The sequence below is a fragment of the Oncorhynchus mykiss genome, chromosome 6, assembly GCF_013265735.2.
Source record: "Oncorhynchus mykiss isolate Arlee chromosome 6, USDA_OmykA_1.1, whole genome shotgun sequence".
Classification (NCBI taxonomy): domain Eukaryota; kingdom Metazoa; phylum Chordata; class Actinopteri; order Salmoniformes; family Salmonidae; genus Oncorhynchus; species Oncorhynchus mykiss.
In genome coordinates, this window is record NC_048570.1 from 48715982 (window position 1) to 48741462 (window position 25481).

The 25481-nt window shown below is 41.1% G+C and overlaps 1 protein-coding gene across 9 annotated transcripts in view; it reads right to left on the reverse strand.

Moving 5' to 3' along the window:
• Positions 1-25481, reverse strand: part of LOC110526076 (far upstream element-binding protein 3) — a 77898-nt gene that overhangs the window by 43507 nt on the left and 8910 nt on the right. For 7 of the 9 annotated variants that reach the window (XM_036980329.1, XM_036980332.1, XM_021606677.2 and 4 more), the window contains 5 exons: positions 17212-17245; positions 15731-15780; positions 13897-13968; positions 9978-10035; positions 9481-9643 (listed from right to left, as the gene is read on the reverse strand). In XM_036980329.1, coding sequence (XP_036836224.1) covers positions 9481-9643; positions 9978-10035; positions 13897-13968; positions 15731-15780; positions 17212-17245 — 377 coding nt within the window. The remainder of the gene's footprint in view (positions 1-9480; positions 9644-9977; positions 10036-13896; positions 13969-15730; positions 15781-17211; positions 17246-25481) is intronic. The other 2 variants (XM_036980331.1, XM_036980328.1) reach the window with 1 other exon arrangement.

The following is a 25481-nucleotide window of genomic DNA, read 5'->3' on the forward strand; positions in this document are numbered from 1 at the left end:
CGCAGATCGGCAGTTCCAAACGCTGCCAGAGACCCGGAATTCCAAATGGGTTGCGCACGCAGGATACACTAAATTAGAAGGGTTGCAACCAAGGGGTGGAGAGCGTCTGTAAAGCCTACAGGGAGAGGTGTAAACAGGTATAGAAAACACACACATGGTTGACTAAGCTACAAAAGAGCAAAATGAAATAATCCGTAATTAACTATGTAAGATACTCAAGTGAGGGACTGGTGTGGAGCATTCCTCTGTTCCCTTCCACGAACACCTCGGCAGAACCGTCTTTGTTTCAGCGACAATGACCGCCACGCCATGACCGCCACTTACAACTCCCGCTGAGAACCCAGGAGAGACAGAAGAACTAACTAATTGCTAATTCCCTAGCAGAGGTAGAGAGCACACCGCCCTGTACTAACTGCGGATTGTCTGGGAGACGTGAAACCGCTCCCCCTCCAATACAGCCGCTGATTACCAAAACAAGTCACAAATTGCACTGCCCCTTGATCCTGGTTGATGTGTAAAAAACTATCTGCAAATTGTGAGCAGTCAGCAGTTCCCACACCAAGTAGGCCAATGGGAAAACAGGCAACACTTAAAGTAGATGGCCCAAGCTAGCAAAAATACAGTACTAGGCCAAAGAAGATAAAAATGATACTTATCACTCCTGGAGGAGATATCAGGAGTGCTCTAGCTATAGCCCATAGACACACATTGAATAACACATTCATAAATGGAAGAGAAAAATACAGTCAAAAAATAAATCATAAGCAATAAGGTTTTGAAGTGTATGTCCTATACAGTATCTAGGAGAATATTTTTGTTTTTTGGAAACATATTTTACCCCTTATTTTTGTTAGCACAAGACGAGTCCCGTGACACTAATGGGAGACTTAGAGATGAGAGTCTCTCCATTTCATAATGGGGTCATATATTACACTGAACAAAAATATAAACACAATGTGTTATTAAGTGTTGTTCCCATGTTTCCTGAGCTGAAATAAAAGATCCCAGAAATTTGTCATACGAGCTTATTTCTCTCAAAATTGTGCACAAATTTGTTTACACCCCTGTTAGTTAGCATTTCTCCTTTGCCAAGATAACCCATCCACCTGACAGGTGAGGCATATCAAGAAGTTGATTAAAACAGCATGATCATGGTAATTGGGGTTCTCCAAGATCTGATGCTACTGATGGTCATCAGTAGCCTACCGAACTTGCTAACTGTTTGGATAAGGTTGTGTCACAACTAAAAAGTGTCCAAATAACTTCATAAAATTAGGCACATTCATCCGCTTTACAAGGGTTGTTGTAGAACCTAACTGGCATACATAAGCAGCACATTACTTTCAAGTTTGGGGAAGATAATTTTCACCATAAAAATGCACCTATATAATAGAAGCATTTACATGCATAATCACATTTGCGGTCACTTTTGATAATGGTGTTTTACCACTAATGGTACATTCACGCATATAGTCTACTGCCGTGTGTGCATTGCTGCGCTTATGTGAGGAAATAGCCTAATAGTTAATCACATTTTAAGCTAAACGTTCTGATTTGTTGCATCAGTTTCATTGGGTAAAACATTTGAGATCTATGTTATCCCACAACTGTCCCATAAAAATGCAGATTATTTCATGCATAGAAGTGGTCAACTTTTATACTATGGGGGATAGTAGATTGACATAGGCTAGTGCTTTTGCTGTTCGTTAGGCCTACACATCTTGTTGGCTGACGAAAAGTAAATGTGGATTGTTCTTCTAATATACACCACGGAATTGGATAAGGACGCACGCAGTTGCGACCCCAAAATGTCTGTCTTCACTTGTAGCCTGTGAGAAAGAGCCAATCACGTGATGGAGAGCCATGTGAGTGAGAGGTGCTTCGGGGGCACTCAGGGAGAAGGGAACAACGGCCACAAAAGGCATGGATTGAAAAAAAAATTGTGCTTGTCAAAATTGTGAATGAGAGACTGATGAAGTGTGAACAGCCCACGCAAAAAACTACTTTTTTCAAGTCATCATTAGGATCGCATCATGAAGCCTTACAATGTATTAATAATCAAAAAACTTGTAACCCAATGTCTGTAGAACAAGTACAATTAAATGAATAAGCATATTGGAGTATCTATTTATTTGCTAACCGCTCAACACAGAATAGCCGCAAGTGCGCACTCCCTCAAATTGTTTGAAGACAATATCCTTTCTATTTTATTCAACTGTATTCTTCATACTATAAAATAATGCCACGGAATTCTAACCAAATCTTGTCTGCTAAATTAACTAGTGTAGCCCACAGCCATATGGCATAGCCAGATCAGGACTTAACATAAGGACAAGGATTAATTGAGAAGGTGTAGGCTGTATTACATAGATTAGACTTTTTAAAATGTAGATGTTCCAAAGGTCTGCATCAGTGGCTTATGGGCTATGTGTAGAAGCCAAGAAATGCTAAATATGTTTGTTAATTAAATGGTAAATTACCGTGAGGACTGACAGTTATTTGCTTGACAATCACCGGCTCACTAAATTTCGTGACTGCCACAGCCCTATTTGTAGCCCAAACAGTTCAGACGCTAAAGACACAAGTTGGCACATCAGTGTTCAGATGCTAAAGATGTTTTGGTGAGAAGACTTTCAGGATGTCTCATTGTCTGACAAAAACCGCTGTAGCTTGGCCATATCTCATCACAGATGCGGAAGGCCGACATAGGCAGATGCAATGGATTAAAACGAAGCCCATGCAAGAAAACAGATATATGTAGCTTAAACTGACGCAGTTTGACAGGGATTTTTTTATTATGTTACTAAAATTGACGCACGGGTGTGTCAATAAACACAATCTTGTCATTAATAGCGTTGTTGCTCCTAATTAAAGCATTTGTATCCTTATCTTTAAAAATGATAAACTGAATGAAACGTCCCTTTTTCAGGACGCTGTCTTTCAAAGATCATTCGTAAAAATACAAAAACTTCACAGATCTTCATTGTAAAGGGTTTAACAATGCCGCAAGGAGGCATGAGGACTGCAGATGTGGCAAGGGCAATAAATTGCAATGTCCGTACTGTGAGACGCCTAAGACAGCGCTACAGGGAGACAGGACGGACAGCTGATTGTCCTCGCAGTGGCAGACCACGTGTAACAACACCTGCACAGGATCGGTACATCTGAACGTCACACCTGGTACAGGCTGGCAACAACTGCCAGAGTTACACCAGGAACGCACAATCCCTCCATCAGTGCTCACACTGTCCGCAATAGGCTGAGAGTGGCTGGACTGAGGGCTTGTAGGCCTGTTGTAAGGCAGGTCCTCACCAGACATCACTGAAAACAACGTCACCTATGGGCACAAACCCACCGTCGCTGGACCAGACAGGACAGCAAAAAGTTATCTTCACTGACGAGTCACAGTTTTGTCTCACCAGGGGTGATGGTCGGATTTGAGTTGATCGTTGAAGTAATGAACGTTACACCGAGGCCTGTACTCTGGAGCGGGATCGATTTGGAAGTGTTCCGTCATGGTCTGGGGCGGTGTGTCACAGCATCATCGGACTGAGCTTATCGGACCCCCCTTTGTTCAGGGACACATTATTCCATTTCTGTTAGTCACATGTCTATGGAACTTGTTTATTTTATGTCTCAGTTCTTGAATCTTATGTTCATAGAAATATTTACACGTTAAGTTTACTGAAAATAAACACAGTTGACAGTGATAGGACGTTTCTTTTTTTGCTGAGTTTAACTGGTTTGGCGAGTGTTCGTTTTGTGAGATGTTTACCAGGTTTATTTTCTATTAAATCGTATGCTTTACTGGAGTTTAACCTGTAGTTGTTGGCTCTCTTCAAAAGTAAAATATATTATTCCTGCTTAAGTTCAGGAATTGTATTTTCTTCTTTTCCTTGTAAATATTTCTTATGGGTTCTTTCTAAAAAAAAAAAAGTCTTCCTTCTTCTCTGTCTACATTTGCAACGGTAAAGGTTTATTTTAAATCACGTATTTCATAAATTTCAGGGTCTTGAAAATGTGCCTGTTCATTCTCCATATTCTGTCACTAACTGTTATTTGTAGTTGGGAAAAGTAATATCCAGGTGTCCTGTAAATTATTTGTATGTAGATATACAATTTTTCCGCCTCTTTGGAGGCTCCTTAAAATGTGCCTTTTGAATTGCTATGTCTGTCTAACTTGTCAAATATGTGATTTAAGTCACCTGCTAAAAAAATAGTTCCTGTCTGGATTTTATCTACTATTGCTTGAATTACACTACGTTCAAACATTTGGGGCCACTTAGAAATGTCCCTTTGAAAAAATGCACATTTGTTGTGCTTTTCATTCAAAAACAAGGAAATGTCTTTGTGACCCCAAACTTTTGAACGGTAGTGTATATTTAAAGAAAACAGATTTGGCCCTAGGTGGATATGCAATGAAATAATGTGTATTTCACCCCATGTAAGGTACATTACAAGATTAAAAAGCAACCTTCTTGGTCTGGGGGCTGGGATATAAGGGAAGAAAATGTCATTGCATGTCAGTGGTTCTCTCGTTAACACAGGTGTGAGTGTTGATGAGGACAAGGCTGGAGATCACTCTGTCATGCTGATTGAGTTCAAATAAAAGACTAGAAGCTTCAAAAGGAGGGTGGTGCTTGGAATCATTGTTCTTCCTCTGTCAATCATGGTTACCTGTAAGGAAACACGTGCCGTCATCATTGCTTTGAACAAAAAGGGCTTCGCAGGCAAGGATATTGCTGCCAGTAAGATTGCAGCTAAAGCAACCATTTATCGAATCATCAAGAACTTCAAGGAGAGCGGTTCAGCAAGTGCCAAGACCGTCTCCTAAAGTTGATTCAGCTGCGGGATCGGGGCACCACCAGTAGAGAGCTTGCTCAGGAATGGCAGGAGGCAGGTGTGAGAGCATCTGCACACACAGTGAGGCGAAGACTTTTGGAGGATGGCCTGGTGTCAAGAAGGGCAGCAAAGAAGCCACTTCTCTCCAGGAAAAACATCAGGGACAGACTGATATTCTGCAAAAGGTACAGCGATTGGACTGCTGAGGACTGGGGTAAAGTCATTTTCACTGATGAATCCCCTTTCTGATTGTTTGGGGCATCTGGAAAAAAGCTTGTCCGGAGAAGACAAGGTGAGCACAGCCCTACCATCAGTCCTGTGTCATGCCAACAGTAAAGCATCCTGAGACCATTCATGTGTGGGGTTGCTTCTTAGCCAAGGGAGTGGGCTCACTCGCAATTTTGCCTAAGAACACAGCCATGAATAAAGAATGGTACCAACACATCCTTCGAGAGCAACTTCTCCCAACCATCCAGGAACAGTTTGGTGACGAACAATGCCTTTTCCAGCATGATGGAGCACCTTGCTTTAAGGCAAAAGTGATAACTAAGTGGCTCGGGGAACAAAACATTGATATTTTGGGTCCATGGCCAGGAAATTCCCCAGACCTTAATTGCATTGAGAACTTGTGGTCAATCCTCAAGAGGCGGGTGGACAAACAAAAACCCACAATTTCTGACAAACTCCAAGCATTGATTTTGCAAGAATGGGCTGCCGTCAGTCAGGAATTAGCCCAGAAGTTAATTGACAGCATGCCAGGGCGGATTGCAGAGGTCTTGAAAAAGAAGGGTCAACAGTGCAAATATTGACTCTTTGCATCAACTTTATGTAATTGTCAATAAAAGCCTTTGACACTTATGAAATGCTTGTAATTATACTTCAGTATTTCATAGTAACATCTGATAAAAATATCTAAAGACAATGAAGCAGAAAACTTTGTGGAAATTAATATTTGTGTCATTCTCAAAACTTTTGGCCACGACTGTACATTACGCATATTATATAACGTGTGACCATGTAGAAAGAACAGACATTTAACAGAGAACAATATAAAATATTTAAAAAAATATAAAGCACTTCTTTGTACTTTGAGGCACTGTGCCTTTTTAGGGCTTTTAAAACTCCAACACCTCTCCTAACAAATTAAAATAAAGTGGCTGGTGGGGCTCTACTTGGAGAGAGTGGGTCCACAAAGAGACCGAAGGCATCAAGCATAATTCAGGAGTGTCTGATTCCCTCCCAGCCACACCACCCCAATCCCATCTCCACTCTCACCAATAACAACCATTGAATATTAGCTATAATATAATATATAAATTAGCTATAAATGGCAAACAAGGAATAATAATGACTACCTAGAACGTTTATTCATTTTAGTGCCTATCCAACCTAGTGTGTGTTTGTGTGGATGTGTGTGTATATCTGTTAGGTTGGATAAAAAGCAGAAGTCATATTTCAAGCCTGTATGGACTAATAAAGCCGGCTGTGAATGAGTCCCATAGGGCGGCTCACAATTGGCCCAGCGTCGTCCGGATTCGGTCGGTGTAGGCCGTCATTGTAAATAAGAATGTTCTTAACTGACTTACCTAGTTAAAAAAAGGTTATATTTAAAAAAATGTATTTAAAATAAAGTCTTATCTTATAGCTGTTCTATAGATGTGCGTGGGTGTGTTTGTGTATACGAACGGGAGTATGAGGGAAGAGTAAGGGATAGTGAATATGATTATGTCTAGGAGGGTGGGAGAGAATGGGTGTGTGGATGTATAGGCTATATGTTGTGTGGGAATGGTAAGTCGATGGATGGATGGGTAAATGTGTCTGAGAGGAAGAGAGAACTTTAACCCCTGACCCCACACCATAACAGAGCTGCCAGAACCCTAATTTACTCAAGTGTTTCCTTTGTTTTGGCAGTTACTGGCAGTAATTACTTGATGTTCAAATCACAAATGAGCTTTACAGGTGGATACAGTTGAGAAAAGACTGCAGAGACTAGACAATGAACATTTCCAAATGAAAATGTGTGTGCAAGTATTTATGGTTGCGAAATAAGTTGTAGTGGGGTTAACCTGTCTGCGCACTGAACCCGCTAGCGGGCTGAAATTCCACAACATACGGTGATCGCTACATAAATAGTCATATTAAACATTCATGAAAATACAAGTGTCTCACGTGTATCGAAAGCCTAGAATCTTGCTAATCCAACTGCGTTGTCAGATTTCAAAAAGGATTTACTGCGAAAGAATACGATGCGATTATCTGAGCATAGAGACCCATAAAAAACAACAATTTTACTAGCACAGGCGTAACATAATCACAAACTGCATTAAAATAAATGGTTTACCTTTGACGATCTTCGTCTGTTTGCAATTCCAATGCTCATTGTTACACAATGAATGAGCTTTTGTTTGATAAAATGTGTTTTTATAACCCAACACGAAACATTTTGTGAACCGCTTGTGTCGTGAATTCCGTCTCATTCCATTTTCGACGACACATTCCGGGTAAATAACCCCCACAGAACGTGACTTTTCCAGTCATGTTTGGTTTCACTGCAATCAACTGGTTTGTTTGTAACACAATCAAAAGTGATGGGCCATTTCGCGGGACGTATTGACTGAAAGAAACCGATTTGAAGACAACAAGTCATGACATCATTGTGCACCAATGATTTGCCCGCTGTTTCGTTGATTGACTGTCTTTTAACCCAATGACCACTGATCGTCTTGAAATCTAGCTGGGTAGATAGCCAATGAGCTGAGGTAAACGGCAATAGGTCAAGTTTATGTGTTGCAAGACCAACCCATGTAGTAAGCTCCAGGGTAAAGAGTCATTCGCCATTGGGGTTTCATACCGGAAGGAGAAACACATATTACGCACTGCATTGTTTGGTAAACGTGTAGATTTAGCTGTTTATATATCAATCAGTTTGGCGACTAAGTCAGGGAAAGCTAAATCTAAGTCTAGATATACAGATGTACACACAATTTTTGAATAAATTGATTGGGAAAGTGAGACAGATTGTTGTAGGACGATTCATTTATCGATTGTGGAGGAATATTTTTTGAACGGGAGAGGACATCGTTTTGGACTGGTAAGTTCTTATCATGCTAATGCCCTTGTTTGAAATTAATAATATCAAATATTATTTGTGATTTTTATTTTATTTTAGAAGCAATATATAAACATGTAATGTCATGAAATGTGAGATGCGTGTGTCTGCCGCCCCACCCCAACCCACATGAAATAGCCTATTTGAGGCTGTTGAGGGGAGGGCAGGCCCACAACAATGGCCAAAGTGAAATGGAGACAGTAGATACAGCTGGTCTGTTGTAATATAATAAAGACAGTAGATCTTGCTGAAATGTCATAATATAAAAGAGACAGTAGATCAAGCAGGTCATAATATATTCAACCTTATGTTCCCTGTACTCCATATATATATATCTGTTTATTATACCTGTTGAATAAGGGCTCATATGTGAAACTATTCTAACTGAACATTTTCTTTCACAGTGACACTGACTCCGAATGGGAGTTTATCCGGTGTCCTGTGTGAATTTAAGTTTGCTCTCTCTAATTCTCTCTCTCTGAGGACCTGAGCCCTAGGACCATGTGTCAGGACTACCTGGCATGATGACTCCTTGCTGTCCCCAGTCCACCTGGCCTTGCTGCTGTTCCAGTTTCAACTGTTCTGCCTGCGGCTATGGAACCCTAAACTGTTCATTTTTACTCTTGAGGTGCTGTCCTGTTGCACCCTCTACAACCACTGTGATCTCCACCCGGCACAGCCAGAAGAGGACTGGCCACCCCTCATAGCCTGGTTCCTCTCTAGGTTTCTTCTTAGGTTTTTGCCTTTCTAGGGAGTTTTTCCTAGCCACCGTGCTTCTACACCTGCATTGCTTGCTGTTTGGGGTTTTAGGCTGGGGCTATTTAAATTGATTTGTTTTGATAGAGGACTGAGGGTCTTCCAAATATTGAAAGTGTGTAAATAGTTAGAATACCATTTTGGTATTTTGTATATAGTTATTTGTTTCAAAATGTATACCTTCACCAATTTGGCCACTTGGGTACATTTGGGCTACTTGTGTGGGACACCTGGGTGACTTCATGATAAATGTCATGTAGCACACTCATTTTGGAAGTTATCATTCTGAAACTTTGCACAAGTACTGTTGCCCTCTTATCATCCTTATCATCCTCTTAACATCCTATCTGAATGTTTGTTTTATCTTGTTCATTTTAAAGATGATACGAAAATAAAAAACATGTTTTTTTTCCATTCTTTTATCAGATCTATTGTGTTATATTCTCCTACATTCAACACTCCTACATTCAATTCACATTTACACAAACTTCAGTGTTTTTTTTCAAATGGTACCAAGAATATGCATATCCTTGGTTCTGTGCATGAGCTACAGGCTGTTAGATGTGGGTATGTCTTCAGGCGGAAATTGCACAAAGTAGGGGAAGCTCTAAGAGGTTAAAAAAAGCTTTGTAGGCCTAGTACCAGTAGTGACTGCAGTTATAATGGTAGTAATAAGGCTAGTTGTAGATCATAGAGGATTAGTATAGTAGGCTAGAGGAAGTACTATAGCCCAAGAGAACTGATTTAAAAAATATATATCTTAGAAGGCATACCTGCAGTTGCTTGATGGTGTCCCCTCCCCTCCCGATGACTAGGCCCACTTTGCTGGCTGGGATGAGCATCTCGTGGACTGAGCTGTTGTCCTCAGCCTCGCTGTGGAACCCAGGGCTGTTTCGACAGCGGTCCACTATCTGCCCAAGCATTCTTTTGGCCTGCCTGGTGGAGAGCAAACAGTTGCATATCAATGATGTATAGATGTGATGTATTTTTAGGTAATACCAATTACATGATTGCCTACAGTGTCAACATTTTATGATTAGTCCACAATGTGGTTTTTAAAACTGTTTTATGTATAGTCAATTACTGTAATATTATGGAGTAACAGTTAAATAAATGTGTAGTTTTGAAGTTAATACAGTGTGTGAGCATCTATAGACCATCAATAATGGGACATATTGTTCTTTTCAAAAATGACAAAGGATTGTTGACGATACTGCTACTGAGTTTATAGAATTTCTGTCACGTTCAACGTCTCAATATAGAAACTCACTCAATGCTCTCTGGGGTTCCATTGAGGGAGCAGGCTCTGTCCATCATACCGCCACTCTCTACAATGAGAAAGAACCGCTGGCATACAGTTAAAGGAGTCAAGTTTTTGAGATAGAACCCTTTCGGTACAGAACATAAAAGCTCATGATAATGCATTTTGCATCATCACCTCATTGCTGACAGCCTTGATTAGCTTGTGTCCTACTGTATGTTAATGAGATATAAAAGTAAAAGCAATCTGATATTGGTTATTATCTAACATAAGGACAGGAAGTGTTGGGAAGTGTGTGTAGTCACAGACATTAAGGGACATACTGTACAATGGGGCCGACAAACATCGCAGCTCTGCTTCTAGCTCCTAAGCAACTTTGCAGTATTTTGTTTTTTTGGTGTGTTAATTCTTACATTAGTAGCCCAGAATGTTTTTTGCGTTATTACATACAGCCGGAAATAACTTTGGGATATCAGAGCGGCGGTAACTAACCAGCATTGCGACCAGGAATACGTCTTTGCCGAATTGGATTCTTTGTTCTTACCCCCCCAGGGCAATTGAACTTACCCCAGAGGCTGCTCCAAGATGCCACCGGAGGAGAAGAGGTATTCTAGTCCGACTCAGGAGGCGTGCACACCATCCACCGCTTCCGAGTATATTACTAGCTAATGTTCAGTCTATGGACAATAAAGTAGACAAGCTCAGGGTGAGGATCTCCCTCCAGAGAGACATCGGGGACTGTAACATACACTGTATCACAGAATCATGGCTCTCTCCCGAAATACTGTCTCCATCCATAAAGCCAGCTGGGTTCTCAGTACCTCCCGCAGACAAGAATAAAGAACTCTCCTGGAAGAAGAAAGGCGGTAGTGTATGTTTCATGATAACACACAGAAACTCAAGTCCTTTTGTTCACCCAACCTAGTATATCTCACAATCAAATGCCGACGAATTACCTCCCAAGAAAATTATCTTCGGTTATAGTCACAGCCGTGTATATTCCACGTCAAGCCGATACAACGGCGGCCCTCAAGGAGCTACACTGGACTGTGTGCAAACTGGAAACCACATATCCACATATTGACTATAGCTCAGCCTTCAACACCATAGTACTCTCAGAGCTCATCATTAAGCTTGGAGCCCTGGGACTGAACCCCGCCCTGTGCATCCTGATTGGACGCCCCCAGGTGGTGAAGGTAGAAAACAACACTGCTACTTCGCTGACCTCAATTTACAGGGAGGAAGTGATGACCCTGGCGGAGTGGTGCCAGGAAATTAACCTCTCCCTCAACGTCAACAAAACGAAGGAGCTGATCGTGGACTTCAGGAAACAGCAGATGGAGCATGCCCCTATCCACATCGCTGGGACCGCAGTGGAGAAGGTGAAAAGCTTCAGTTCCTCGGCGTACATGTCACTGACACTCTGAAATGGTCCAAATAAACAGACAGTGTGATTTAGAAGGTGCAACTGCACCTCTTCAAAGTACAGAGAGATCCTTGATGAAAACCTGCTCCAGAGTGCTCAGGACCTCAGACTGGTATCAAGGTTCACCTTCCAACAGGACAAAGACCCGAATCACACAGCCAAGACAAAGCAGGAGTGGCTTCAGGACAAGTCTCTGAATGTCCTTGAGTGGCACAGCAAGAGCCCGGACTTGAACCCGATCAAACATCTCTGGAGAGACCTGAAAATAGCTGTGCAGCAACGCTCCCCATCCAACCTGAGATAGCTTGAGAGGATCTGCAGAGAATGGGAGAAACTCCCCAAATACAGGTGCCAAGCTTTTAGTGTCATACCCAAGAAGACAAAACGTCTGTAATCGCTGCCAAAGGTGCTTCAACAAAGTACTGAGTAAAGGGTCTGAATACTAATGTAAACATCATATCTGTTTTTTTATTATTCTAAATTAGTAAAAAAAAAAAAAATTAAACTATTTTTGCTTTGTCATTACGGTGTATTGTGTGAAGAAGAAAAAAAATGTGGAAAAAGTCAAGGGGTCTGAATAGTTTCCGAAGGCACTGTACTCGTGATGCACCGATATTACATTTTTGGCCAATACCAATAACCGATATTTAAAATTGTAGCTGCCTTTTAAGCATTCCAGTATAGTTAAATAGTTAACACACACATACAAACACACATGGACGCAGCGGTCTAAGACACTGCATCTCAGTGCAAGAGGCGTCACTACAGTCCCTGGTTCGAATCCAGGCTGTATCACATCCGACCATGATTGGGAGCCCCATTGTGCGGCACACAATTGGCCCAGCGTCGTCCGGCCGTCATTGTAAATAAGAATTTGTTCTTAACTGACTTGCCTAGTTAAATAAAGGTTACACACACACACACACAAAAGTTATTTGTTGGCATTTACATATGTCCCCATTACCAGTAAAACATCATCAAAACCTATTTCTGTCACTTACTTGCTGTGCTGTTACGTTGTTCATTTGTTCAGTCGTTTCATTCTCAACCAGGATTCCTATGAAACGCTGTTTGAGTCTTTGCGTGTCAAAAAATATACTATTTAACACATCAAATAACACAATTTGACATGTCAAATAAGTTTGTTGATCAATCATGACCTGAATATGACTGAACGTCACATAATAATTTTTTACGTAGTTATTACACATGGATTACACCATCACTTGTATTCCATATGTCACAACGATTCATCGATATGTATGCTATGACGCTGGTAAAGTGGATCATTAAAAAAAAGCTAGCTAGTTCATAGATGCAAACAATGTAGTTCTTCCCCAAAAACATAGCAAAACGACACTGTTTCAGTAGCTATAGCTAGCTAACTATATAGCTAGATGTCATCTAAATTAACCCTAATTTATAAGACAGTTCTTATTTGATTAATGGTGGTTGGACCATCTATGTGAAGCTAGCCACAATAAGGATTAGTCACAATAGCGGTTAGCTATTGCGGTTAGCCTTCAAAATAAAAGTAGACTTTGAGGTTAGCCTTCAAAATAAAAGTATGGCATAATGCTACTATTTGTAATAATTTGCATCACTGTCAATGACATACTTTTATTCTGAAGGCAAACCGCAAATTCCACTATTGCCCTTTAACAGTGCTACTGTATATTTTTTGACACGCAAAGACCCAAACGGTGTTCCATAGTATCTATGTCGTGAAGCTAACAGCAGTGACGCTATTACTGTGTAACTCCGGTAAGGCAACATCAGAAAAATAGCCCACTTGGTAGTGTGTACCTGTGTTCGACCAGTCGGCGAAAGCCAACATCACCCATGACAGAGAACGGTTGATTGGTTAAGGGCAATGAATTCCATTATCTTGGCTTTAATGGATTTCGCCTTTGAGTTGTCTCACTGAAATGTTCTTACTCTTTCAAATGACTGCTCGACTTGTTGACTGCTTGATCCACACAGCAGACATTGTGGGCTAGGTTAACAATGCTTTGTTGCACGTGAAGCCCAACATTTTACGTGGTGTCATTACGTCCTGTACCTACATTATATAGGTATGCATGGTAGCTTTGACATTGGTTTTTAACATTGCCGTTAAACTAAACATCTGGCCAACACCGATGTTGGCATTTTTAGCTAACATCAGCCGATTCCGATATGTTCACCAATATATCATGAATCCCTACACTGTACATAGACACGGAATCACTGGCCACTTTAATAATGTTTACATACTGCTTTACTCATTTCATATGTATATACTGCATTATATTCCACTGTATTTTAGTCAATGCCACTCCGACATTGCTCGTCCTAATACTTATATATTTCTTAATTCCATTATTTTACTTTAGATTCGTGTGTATTGTTGTGAATTGTTAGATACTACTGTACTGTTGGAGCTAGGAACAAAGCATTAACATCTGCTACATATGTGTATGTGACCAATAAAATTTGATTTGTATATTTAGAACTGCTTACCAGAGGCAATTTGAATTTTGCACCCGGACTCCAGCTGGATTCTCGTAATTTGTTCACCTCCTCTGCCTATGACTAAAATAAGCGGGAGAAGGAGGGGAGAAAAAAAGTGGGATGGGAGTGGAGAAAATAGTTCAGGTAATGTGTCAGTTTGACAAAATAAATACAGTGCCTTGCGAAAGTATTCGGCCCCATTGAACTTTGCGACCTTTTGCCACATTTCAGGCTTCAAACATAAATATATATGTATTTTTTTGTGAAGAATCAACCACAAGTGGGACACAATCATGAAGTGCAACGACATTTATTGGATATTTCATACTTTTTTAACAAATCAAAAACTGAAAAATTGGGCGTGCAAAATTATTCAGCCCCTTTACTTTCAGTGCAGCAAACTCTCTCCAGAAGTTCAGTGAGGATCTCTGAATGATCCAATGTTGACCTAAATTACTAATGATGATAAATACAATCCACCTGTGTGTAATCAAGTCTCCGTATAAATGCACCTGCACTGTGATAGTCTCAGAGGTCTGTTAAAAGCGCAGAGAGCATCATGAAGAACAAGGAACACACCAGGCAGGTCCGAGATACTGTTGTGAAGAAGTTTAAAGCCGGATTTGGATACAAAAAGATTTCCCAAGCTTTAAACATCCCAAGGAGCACTGTGCAAGCGATAATATTGAAATGGAAGGAGTATCAGACCACTGCAAATCTACCAAGACCTGGCCGTCCCTCTAAGCTTTCAGCTCATACAAGGAGAAGACTGATCAGAGATGCAGCCAAAAGGCCCATGATCACTCTGGATGAACTGCAGAGATCTACAGCTGAGGTGGGAGACTCTGTCCATAGGATAACAATCAGTCGTATATTGCACAAATCTGGCCTTTATGGAAGAGTGACAAGAAGAAAGCCATTTCTTAAAGATATCCATAAAAAGTGTTGTTTAAAGTTTGCCACAAGCCACCTGGGAGACACACCAAACATGTGGAAGAAGGTGCTCTGGTCAGATGAAACCAAAATGTAACTTTTTGGCAACAATGCAAAACGTTATGTTTGGCGTAAAAGCAACACAGCTCATCACCCTGAACACACTGTCAAACATGGTGGTGGCAGCATCATGGTTTGGGCCTGCTTTTCTTCAGCAGGGACAGGGAAGATGGTTAAAATTGATGGGAAGATGGATGGAGCCAAATACAGGACCATTCTGGAAGAAAACCTGATGGAGTCTGCAAAAGACCTGAGACTGGGACGGAGATTTGTCTTCCAACAAGACAATGATCCAAAACATAAAGCAAAATCTACAATGGAATGGTTCAAAAATAAACATATCCAGGTGTTAGAATGGCCAAGTCAAAGTCCAGACCTGAATCCAATCGAGAATCTGTGGAAAGAACTGAAAACTGCTGTTCACAAATGCTCTCCATCCAACCTCACTGAGCTCGAGCTGTTTTGCAAGGAGGAATGGGGAAAAATGTCAGTCTCTCGATGTGCAAAACTGATAGACACATACCCCGCGCTACAAAGTATTAACTTAAGGGGGCTGAATAATTTTGCACGCCCAATTTTTCAGTTTTTGATTTGTTAAAAAAGTTTAAAATATCCAATAAATGTCGTTCCACTTCATGATTGTGTCCCACTTGTTTTTGATTCTTCACAAAAAAAATACAGTTTTATATCTTTATGTTTGAAGCCTGAAATGTGGCAAAAGGTCGCAAAGTTCAAGGGGGCCGAAAACTTTCGCAAGGCACTGTACATCCTTTAACGTAACTCAAAATCAAGCATCCAAGGACGAAAACATCCCAAACCACATAACGTACCTCCCATAACATGTACTTACTGAATCCAACCATTCTATCAGGCACTTTGAAGTCTTCTGTCAAAACAGCCCTAAATTACAAGAGGGTGGGGTGAAAAGAGACAAGATATATATACTGAGTGTACAAAACATTAAGAACACCTGCTCTTTCATGACATAGACCGACCAGGTAAAAGCTATGATCCCTTATTGATGTCACTTGTTAAATCCACTTCAAATCTGTGCAGATGAAGGGGAGGAGATGGGTTAAATTAAGATTTTTAAGCCTTGACATAATTGAGACGTGGATTGTGAATGTCTGCCATTTACAGGGTGAATGGGCAACAAAATATTTAAGTGCCTTTGAATGGGGTATGGTAGTAGGTGCACCTGTTTTGACAAGTGCTGCAACGCTGCTGGGTTTTTCACACAGCAGTTTCCCAGGTGTATCAAGAATGGTTCATCAGCCAAAGGACATCCAGCCAACTTGACACAATTGTGGGAAGCATTGTAGTCAACATGGGTCAGCATCCCTGTGGAATGATTTCGACACCTTGTAGAGTCCATGCCCAGATGAATTGAGGCTGTTCTGAGGGCGGGGGGGGGGGGTGTGCAGCTCAATATTAGTAAGCTGTTCTTAATGTTTTGTACGCGTAAAAAAACGACAATTTAATATTTTTGTGGGCAGTAGCAGTAGACGGATACAGTGTAGAAAGGCCATCAGATGAGTCAATAAATGATTATGTTGCGCACCTACACTACAGGGCTATGGATAACACTTATCTGCTGTTCCATCGCTGTGATAGAGCATAGGAACTACAGATAATATAAACGCTTGAGTAAATGAGGGATGCCAAGTATATTTTAGAAAGCAGGTGCTTCAACAGAGGTGAGGTTCCTGAGTGAATTAAACAATTAACATCCCATAAGATGCTCCCATAAGCTGACAATGACCCCATCCACAGGGCATGAATGGTCACTGAATGGTTTGATGAGCATGAAAACAATATACGCCATGGCCATCTCAGTCACCAGATCTCAACCCAATTGACCACTTATGGGATATTCTGTAGCGTCGCCTGGGACAGCGTTTTCCACCACCATCAACAAAACACAAAATCATGGAATTTCTTGTGGAGGAATGGTGTCGCACCCCTCCAATAGATTTCCAGACACTTGTAGAATTTATGTCAAAGGGCATTGAAACTGTTCTGGCTCAAGGTGGCTCAACGCCCTATTAAGACACTATGTTGGTGTTTCCTTTATTTTGGCAGTTACCTACACACATAATACTTTAGACTTTGCTATATTTGCAAAGCAGAAGACGGTGAAGCTGTCCACAAATCATTATCTGGTCTAAGTACTTCAGCGCTATCCCGCTGGGGATCCAGTGTTGTGTATTTGGGTTGGATAGTGAGCTAAAATGAAGTGGAGGAGAGGGAGTAATCCCACAGATTGCTCAATCAATATGTATTTACTGTCTGTCAATACAGCGGGTAAATTGGTGCTGGCTACAGGCTTACCTTTGATGTACCATGGCTCCCAGCTGGTTACCTACTATGAGGGGAGGCGGCAAGAGCCAGCCGGAAAGGAGACCAGGGCCAGAAGGAGATGCAGAGGAGAGAGAAAAATATATTAGTGAAGGTAACTTTTTTTTCTTCAAAAATATTTTAATATGAAATATATTAAGAAAAAATTATTGGCTGCACCCATGCCAAAGAGCCTGAAATGCGCTGCAATGGAGGCCCTTTTACAGGTTCCAATTCTACTATTTTGTATGTTTTTTGGAGCTGATAATAAAAAGGTGCAATATGCAGAAATTGCTCCGCCATTTACTGGTTGCAAAAATTCTAATAGTTTGCCTAATTTCTGTTTGTGACAAAACAAGCAGTCATTCCTTAGGGAATCAATGTACCGTCTATACTGCTGTGAAATATCTTTTCCATAACCAAAAACACTATTTTCAGCTGTTCAAACCTGGTGTACAAAACCAAAAGTAAAAGACAAAAACTAAACTTAAGAATGGAAAGCATAGAAATAGCACACATAGAACAGATCAACTGCTTCTTTGATTTACTTTCAACGGAGACATTAACTCTACATACAAAACTATGTGGACTCCCCTTCGAATTAGTGGATTCTGTTATTTCAGCCACACCAGTTGCTCACAGGTGTATACAATCCAGCACACCGCCATGCAATCTCCATAGACAAACATTGGCAGTAGAATGGTCTTACTGAAGAGCTCAGTGACGTTCAACGTGGCACCTTCATAGGATGCCACCTTTCCAACAAGTAATTTCATCAAATGTCTGTCCTGCTCGAGCTGCCCCTGTAAACAATAACTGTTCATAAGGAGTGTCATTAAATGGGTTTCCATTGCCGAGCAGCCACACATTAGCCTAAAGTCACCAAGCGCAATGCCAAGCTGGAATGGTGTACGGCTCGCCGTCATTGGACTCTGGACCAGTGGAAACACGTTTTCTGGAGTGATGAATCACGCATCACCATCTGGCAGTTCAACGGACGAACCTGAGTTCGGCGGATGCCAGGAGAATGCTACTTGCCCCAATGTATAGTGCCAAGTGTAAAGTTTGGTGGAGGAGGAATAATGATCTGGGGCTGTTTTTCATGGTTCGGGCTAGGCCCCTTAGTTCCAGTGAAGGGAAATCTTAATGTTACATCATACAATGACATTCTAGACTATTCTGTGATTCCAACTTTGTGGCAACAGTTTGGGGAAGGCCCTTTTCCGTTTCAGAATGACAATGCCCCAGTGCACAAAGCGAGGTCCATACAGAAATGGTTTGTCGTGATCAATGTGGAAGAACCTGACCGGCCTGCACAGAGACGAGACCTTAACCCCATTGAACAACTTTGGGATGCATTGGAAAGCCGACTGCGAGCCAGGCCTAATCGCTCAACATTAGCCACCGACCTCACTAATGCTCATGGCTGAATGAAAGCAAGTCCCCTCAGCAACGTTCCAACCCATATGAGTAGAGTCTGTTATAGCAGCAAAGGGGGGACCAACTCCATATCAATGTCCATGATTTTGGAATGAGATGTTTGACGAGCAGGTGTCGACATACAGATTATCTTTCACTCACATTTCTATGCGAATTTGGACGGGCCACTCAAAAAGTTGAATATTGTAGCTTTTTTTTGTACATAATGATTGCTATGACCGAAAAAAGCTTCTGAACATCAGAACAACGATCAATCACTAACCTCGATTTAGATGGTTTCTACTTCAACGAGTCGGCGGTGCAAGACATACTGCTCACCAAAACTACATTGGCAAATAATCTGCCTCTACCCTCTGTTCTATTGGCGAACTGAAGAACTGTAATATCCTATGTTTCTCGGAGACATTTAGCTGGTTTTTCTATGCATCGTCAAGACCGTATTGCAGAATCGGGTAAGGTTAGGGGGGGTGTGTCATTGTTAAAACTTCTTAGGGCTAGACCCCTTTTTTCTCCACTTCCTGTCTGAATGAAGTGCCCAAAGTAAACTGCCTGTAGCTCAAGCCCTGAAGCCAGGATATGCATATAATTGGAACCATTGGAAAGAAAACACTTTGAAGTTTGTAGAAATGTTAAAATAATAACACAATAAAAATGGTAGAAGAAAATAAAGAAAAACCAACCAGAATTATTTTGAGAGAGACCATCCTCTTAGAATTGCGAGAGAAAGGTATTGACAATTAGCTCCCTGGATGCAATTCCTATGGCTTACACAGGGTGTCAGCAGACAATGATCAAGGTTTCAGGCCTGTAACTTTAAAAACAAATAAGAAAGGTACACAGTCTTGGAAAATCATGTTTGCGCGCGCCATGAAGACATTACACACCTGCTAAAATTGGTTTCCTATTGAACATACAGTGCCTTGCGAAAGTATTCGGCCCCCTTGAACTTTGCGACCTTTTGCCATATTTCAGGCTTCAAACATAAAGATACAGTGCCTTGCGAAAGTATTCGGCCCCCTTGAACTTTGCAACCTTTTGCCACATTTCAGGCTTCAAACATAAAGATATAAAACTGTATTTTTTTGTGAAGAATCAACAACAAGTGGGACACAATCATGAAGTGGAACGACATTTATTGGATATTTCAAACTTTTTTAACAAATCAAAAACTGAAAAATTGGGCGTGCAAAATTATTCAGCCCCCTTAAGTTAATACTTTGTAGCGCCACCTTTTGCTGCGATTACAGCTGTAAGTCGCTTGGGGTATGTGTCTATCAGTTTTGCACATCGAGAGACTGACATTTTTTCCCATTCCTCCTTGCAAAACAGCTCGAGCTCAGTGAGGTTGGATGGAGAGCATTTGTGAACAGCAGTTTTCAGTTCTTTCCACAGATTCTCGATTGGACTCAGGTCTGGACTTTGACTTGGCCATTCTAACACCTGGATATGTTTATTTTTGAACCATTCCATTGTAGATTTTGCTTTATGTTTTGCATCATTGTCTTGTTGGAAGAAAAATCTCCGTCCCAATCTCAGGTCTTTTGCAGACTCCATCAGGTTTTCTTCCAGAATGGTCCTGTATTTGGCTCCATCCATCTTCCCATCAATTTTAACCATCTTCCCTGTCCCTGCTGAAGAAAAGCAGGCCCAAACCATGATGCTGCCACCACCATGTTTGACAGTGGGGATGGTGTGTTCAGCTGTGTTGCTTTTACGCCAAACATAACGTCTTGCATTGTTGCCAAAAAGTTCAATTTTGGTTTCATCTGACCAGAGCACCTTCTTCCACATGTTTGGTGTGTCTCCTAGGTGGCTTGTGGCAAACTTTAAACAACACTTTTTATGGATATCTTTAAGAAATGGCTTTCTTCTTGCCACTCTTCCATAAAGGCCAGATTTGTGCAATATACGACTGATTGTTGTCCTATGGACAGAGTCTCCCACCTCAGCTGTAGATCTCTGCAGTTCATCCAGAGTGATCATGGGCCTCTTGGCTGCATCTCTGATCAGTCTTCTCCTTGTATGAGCTGAAAGTTTAGAGGGACGGCCAGGTCTTGGTAGATTTGCAGTGGTCTGATACTCCTTCCATTTCAATATTATCACTTGCACAGTGCTCCTTGGGATGTTTAAAGCTTGGGAAATCTTTTTGTATCCAAATCCGGCTTTAAACTTCTTCACAACAGTATCTCGGACCTGCCTGGTGTGTTCCTTGTTCTTCATGATGCTCTCTGCGCTTTTAACGAATCTCTGAGACTATCACAGTGCAGGTGCATTTATACGGAGACTTGATTACACACAGGTGGATTGTATTTATCATCATTAGTCATTTAGGTCAACATTGGATCATTCAGAGATCCTCACTGAACTTCTGGAGAGAGTTTGCTGCACTGAAAGTAAAGGGGCTGAATAATTTTGCACGCCCAATTTTTCAGTTTTTGATTTGTTAAAAAAGTTTGAAATATCCAATAAATGTCAGTTTTATATCAGTTTTATATCTTTATGTTTGAAGCCTGAAATGTGGCAAAAGGTCGCAAAGTTCAAGGGGGCCGAATACTTTCGCAAGGCACTGTACTTCTTTCCGAAATGAATATTATAGTTTGATTACATTTTAGGGTATCTGAGGAGTAAATAGAAACTTATTTTGACTTGTTGAAACAAAGTTTAGGGGTAGATTTTCTGATTCCTTTCTCTGCCTGTTGAACGAGTGGATTACTCAAATCGATGGCGCCAACTAAACTGCCTTTTAGGGAAATAAAGAAGAATTTTATATGACAAAATGACACTACATGTTTTAGCTGGGACCCTTTGGATGACAAATCAGAGGAAGATTTTCAAAAAGTCAGTCAATATTTATTTAAATCGTTATTTGTGAATGTATGAAACCTGTGCCGGTGGAAAAATATTTTGAGGTGGGGTGCCGTCCTCAAACAATCGCTTGGCATGTTTTTGCTGTAATAGCTATCAGCCAGTTCAGTTAGATTAACATGAATTTAAGCTTTCAGCTGATATAAGATATGTACATAAATGTTTAAAATCCATAATATTTATGATCATTTATTTGAATTGCACGCCTTCCAGTTTCACCGGAAGTTGTCTCGCTAGCGGGACTCCTATCCCTAAGCAGTTTTTTAAGAACAGCTGGTGCGCACTCTCTAATATTAAGGAAGTCTCAAGGTCAAAGTTAGAATACTTCATGATAAGCTACTATTTACCAAGATAATGTATCTATATTTTTCCTACCACCACAAACTGATGTTGGCAACCAGACCACACTCAACAAGCTGTATCGGGCCATTAGTAAACAAGAAAATGCTCATCCAGTGGCTAATGATTTTGATGGAGGGAAACTAAAAATCAATTTTACCTCATTTCTACAAGCATGTCACCTGTGCAACTAGAGAAGACAAAAAAAAACTCTAGATCACCTTTACTCCACACACAGAAACACATACAAGCTCTCCCTCGCCCTCCATTTAGCAAATCTGACAATAACTCTATTTTAAGCTAAGCTTCAAGGTCTGTTTCGCTAGCAGAGACTGGAATATGTTCTGGGATTCATCCAATGGCATTGAGGAGTTTACCACATAAGTCATCGGCTTCATTAACCCTCAAGTCTATTTCTGTCTGTTTAAGCTAGAGATATCCTTTCGCATCTGCGATGTAAGGTGGCTGAGCTACAGCGGTGTGTGTCAGACCATGATGTCCTGAAAATCGGTCTTATCACGAAAACGTCTGTAGCGTCCGAACAGTTTGGCCTACAACCTATTATGGCCCCTCTATCGAAAGGTGAGTCTCTCACGAACAGGTACATGTCAACTCCATATTAATGCCCATGATTTTGTAATGACATGTTCGACGAGCAGGTGTCCACATACTTTTGGTGTATATATGGAAGTAGTTTAGTGCCTAAAAAAGGGGGGTAAATATGTTCCCACAAATGTCCTGGTCTTTTTTATATAACCTTTTCCAGGACGCTGTCTTTCAAAGATAATTTGTAAAAATCCAAATAACTTCACAGATCTTCATTGTAAAGGGTTTAAACACTGTTTCCCATGCTTGTTCAATGAACCATAAACAATTAATGAACATGCACCTGTGGAACGGTCATTAACCTGTTGAAAATAGGGGGCACTATTTTCATTTTTGGAAAAATAACGTTCCCAAAGTAAACAGGCTATTTTGTCAGGACAAGATGCTAGAATATGCATATAATTGACAGCTTAGAATAGAAAACTCTCTAAAGTTTCCAAAACTGTAAAAATATTGTCTGTGAGTATAACAAGAACTGATATTGCAGGCAAAAGCCAGAGAAAAATCCAATCAGGAAGTGACTCATGTTTTGAAAGCTCTGCGTTACGATGCGTCCCTATTGAGCAGTGAATGGGCTATCAACCAGATTCCTTTTTCTACGTATTCCCCAAGGTGTCTACAGCATTTTGACGTAGTTTCACACCTTATGTTGAAGAATGAGCGTAAGCGACTACATTGCGTAAGTGTCCGGCTGAGGGCTCTCAGAGTAATTCTTGCGTAATAGACAGAGGTAGCTATTTTTCCACCCGGTCTTACTGAAAATACAGCTGTCCTGGTTAATATATTATCAAATAGATATTTGAAAAACACCTTGAGGATTGATTATAAACAAAGTTTGCCATGTTTCTGTCGATATTATGGAGCTAATTTTGAATATTTTTCGGCGTTGTCGTGACCGCAATTTCCGGTCGAATTCTCAGCCAAACGTGAAGAACTAACGTAGTTATTTCGGCTACAAAAATAATATTTTTGGAAAAGGAACATTTGCTATCTAACTGGGAGTCTCGTGAGTGAAAACATCCGAAGCTCATCAAAGGTAAACGATTTAATTTGATTGCTTTTTGTGACCAGATTGCTATCGATAAACTTACACAAATGCTTGTCTTGCTTTGGCTGTAAAGCATAATGTCAAAATCTGAGATGACAGGGTGATTAACAAAAGGCTAAGCTGTGTTTCACTATATTTCATGAATATGAATATTTTCTAGAAAATATTTGTTGTCCTTTGCGTTATGCTAATTACTGTGGTTGATGACAACACTCCCGGATCGGGGATGGGTAGATCCAATTAAGACAAACAGCTTACAGACGGTAGGCAATTAAGGTCAAAGTTATGAAAACTTAGGACACTAAAGAGGCCTTTCTACTGACTCTGAAAAACACCAAAAGAAAGATGCCCAGGGTCCCTGCTCATCTGCATGAATGTGCCTTAGGCATGCTGCAAGGAGGCATGAGGACTGCAGATGTGGCAAGGGCAATAAATTGCAATGTCTGTACTGTGAGACGCCTAAGACAGCGCCACAGGGAGACAGGACAATCAGCTGTCCGTCCTCGCAGTGGCAGACCACGTGTAACAACACCTGCACAGGATCGGTACACCCGAACACCACACCTGCGGGACAGATACAGGATGGCAACAACAACTGCCCGAGATACACTAGGAATGCACAATCCCTTCATCAGTGCTCACACTGTCCGCAATAGGCTGAGAGAGGCTGGACTGAGGGCTTGTAGGCCTGTTGTAAAGCAGGTCCTCACCAGACATCACCGGCAACAACGTCGCCTATGGGCACAAAGCCACCCTCGCTGGACCAGACAGGACTGGCAAAAAGTGCTCTTCACTGACGAGTCGTGGTTTTGTCTCACCAGGGGTGATGGTCGAAGGAATGAGCGGTACACTGAGGCCTGTACTCTGGAGCGGGACCGATTTGAAGGTGGAGGGTCTGTTATGGTCTGGGGCGGTGTGTCACAGCATCATCGGACTGAGCTTGTTGTCATTGCAGGCAATCTCAATGCTGTGCGTTACAGGGAAGACATCCTCCTCCCTCATGTGGTACCCTTCCTGCAGGCTCATCTTAACATGACCCTCCAGCATGACAATGGGGAAGGCTGCCTTGGTGGAAGAGTGGGGTAACATCTCACAGCAAGAAATGGCAAATCTGGTGCAGTCCATGAGGAGATGCACTGCAGTACTTCATGCAGCTGGTGGCCACACCAGATACCGACTGTTACTTTTGACCCCAGCCTTTGTTCAGGGACACATTACATTTCTGTTAGTCACATGGCTTTCTCAGTTGTTGAATCTTGTTATGTTCATACAAATATTTACATGTTAAGATTGCTGAAAAATAAACACAGTTGACGTTTCTTTTTTTTCCTGGAGTTTCACATCTCTCATATATAGGACAAACTTCCTTTTTGGACCATCTGTTTTTCCATTGGTTATTCAAAGTGTTCCTATGGGCTAATAACATTAAAGTTTTTAAAATTTTATATATACCTAAAGGGGTCTTAAAATTCCAAACTGAATATCTAAATGATCTGAGATTACAACCCCCCCCCCCCCCCCACAGACGATATATTTTAATTGCCAAAATATATTCTAACTGGTCAGACATTTTGTTTTTGCATAGTGTGACACTATTAGAAGACTATCCCTAGCTGATGGGAACTTTTACAGTAGGTGCCTCACAAGAAAGGTGGCTTAGGCCTAAGAGATTTTTATGGAGGATTTCCATTGTAGCAAACCAGCAGTCATGGATTTCAAATTTTACATTTTTTTCTCTCTCCGACAGACAATACACAGACAGTAATCCAGTCGGGTGTCATTGGCTACAGTCAGCTCCAGTAGGACCACATTTAAACAGTATTTAATCTTCCAACTCAGTATGGATCTTCCCACGATCAGCCTGGCAGGCCCCCAAAATGGACAAATAAAAAGAAGTGACTTAGAGGAGCAGCGGGATAGTGCCATCATAGCAAACAATGGCATTTGTCACTCAAATCCAACTTTC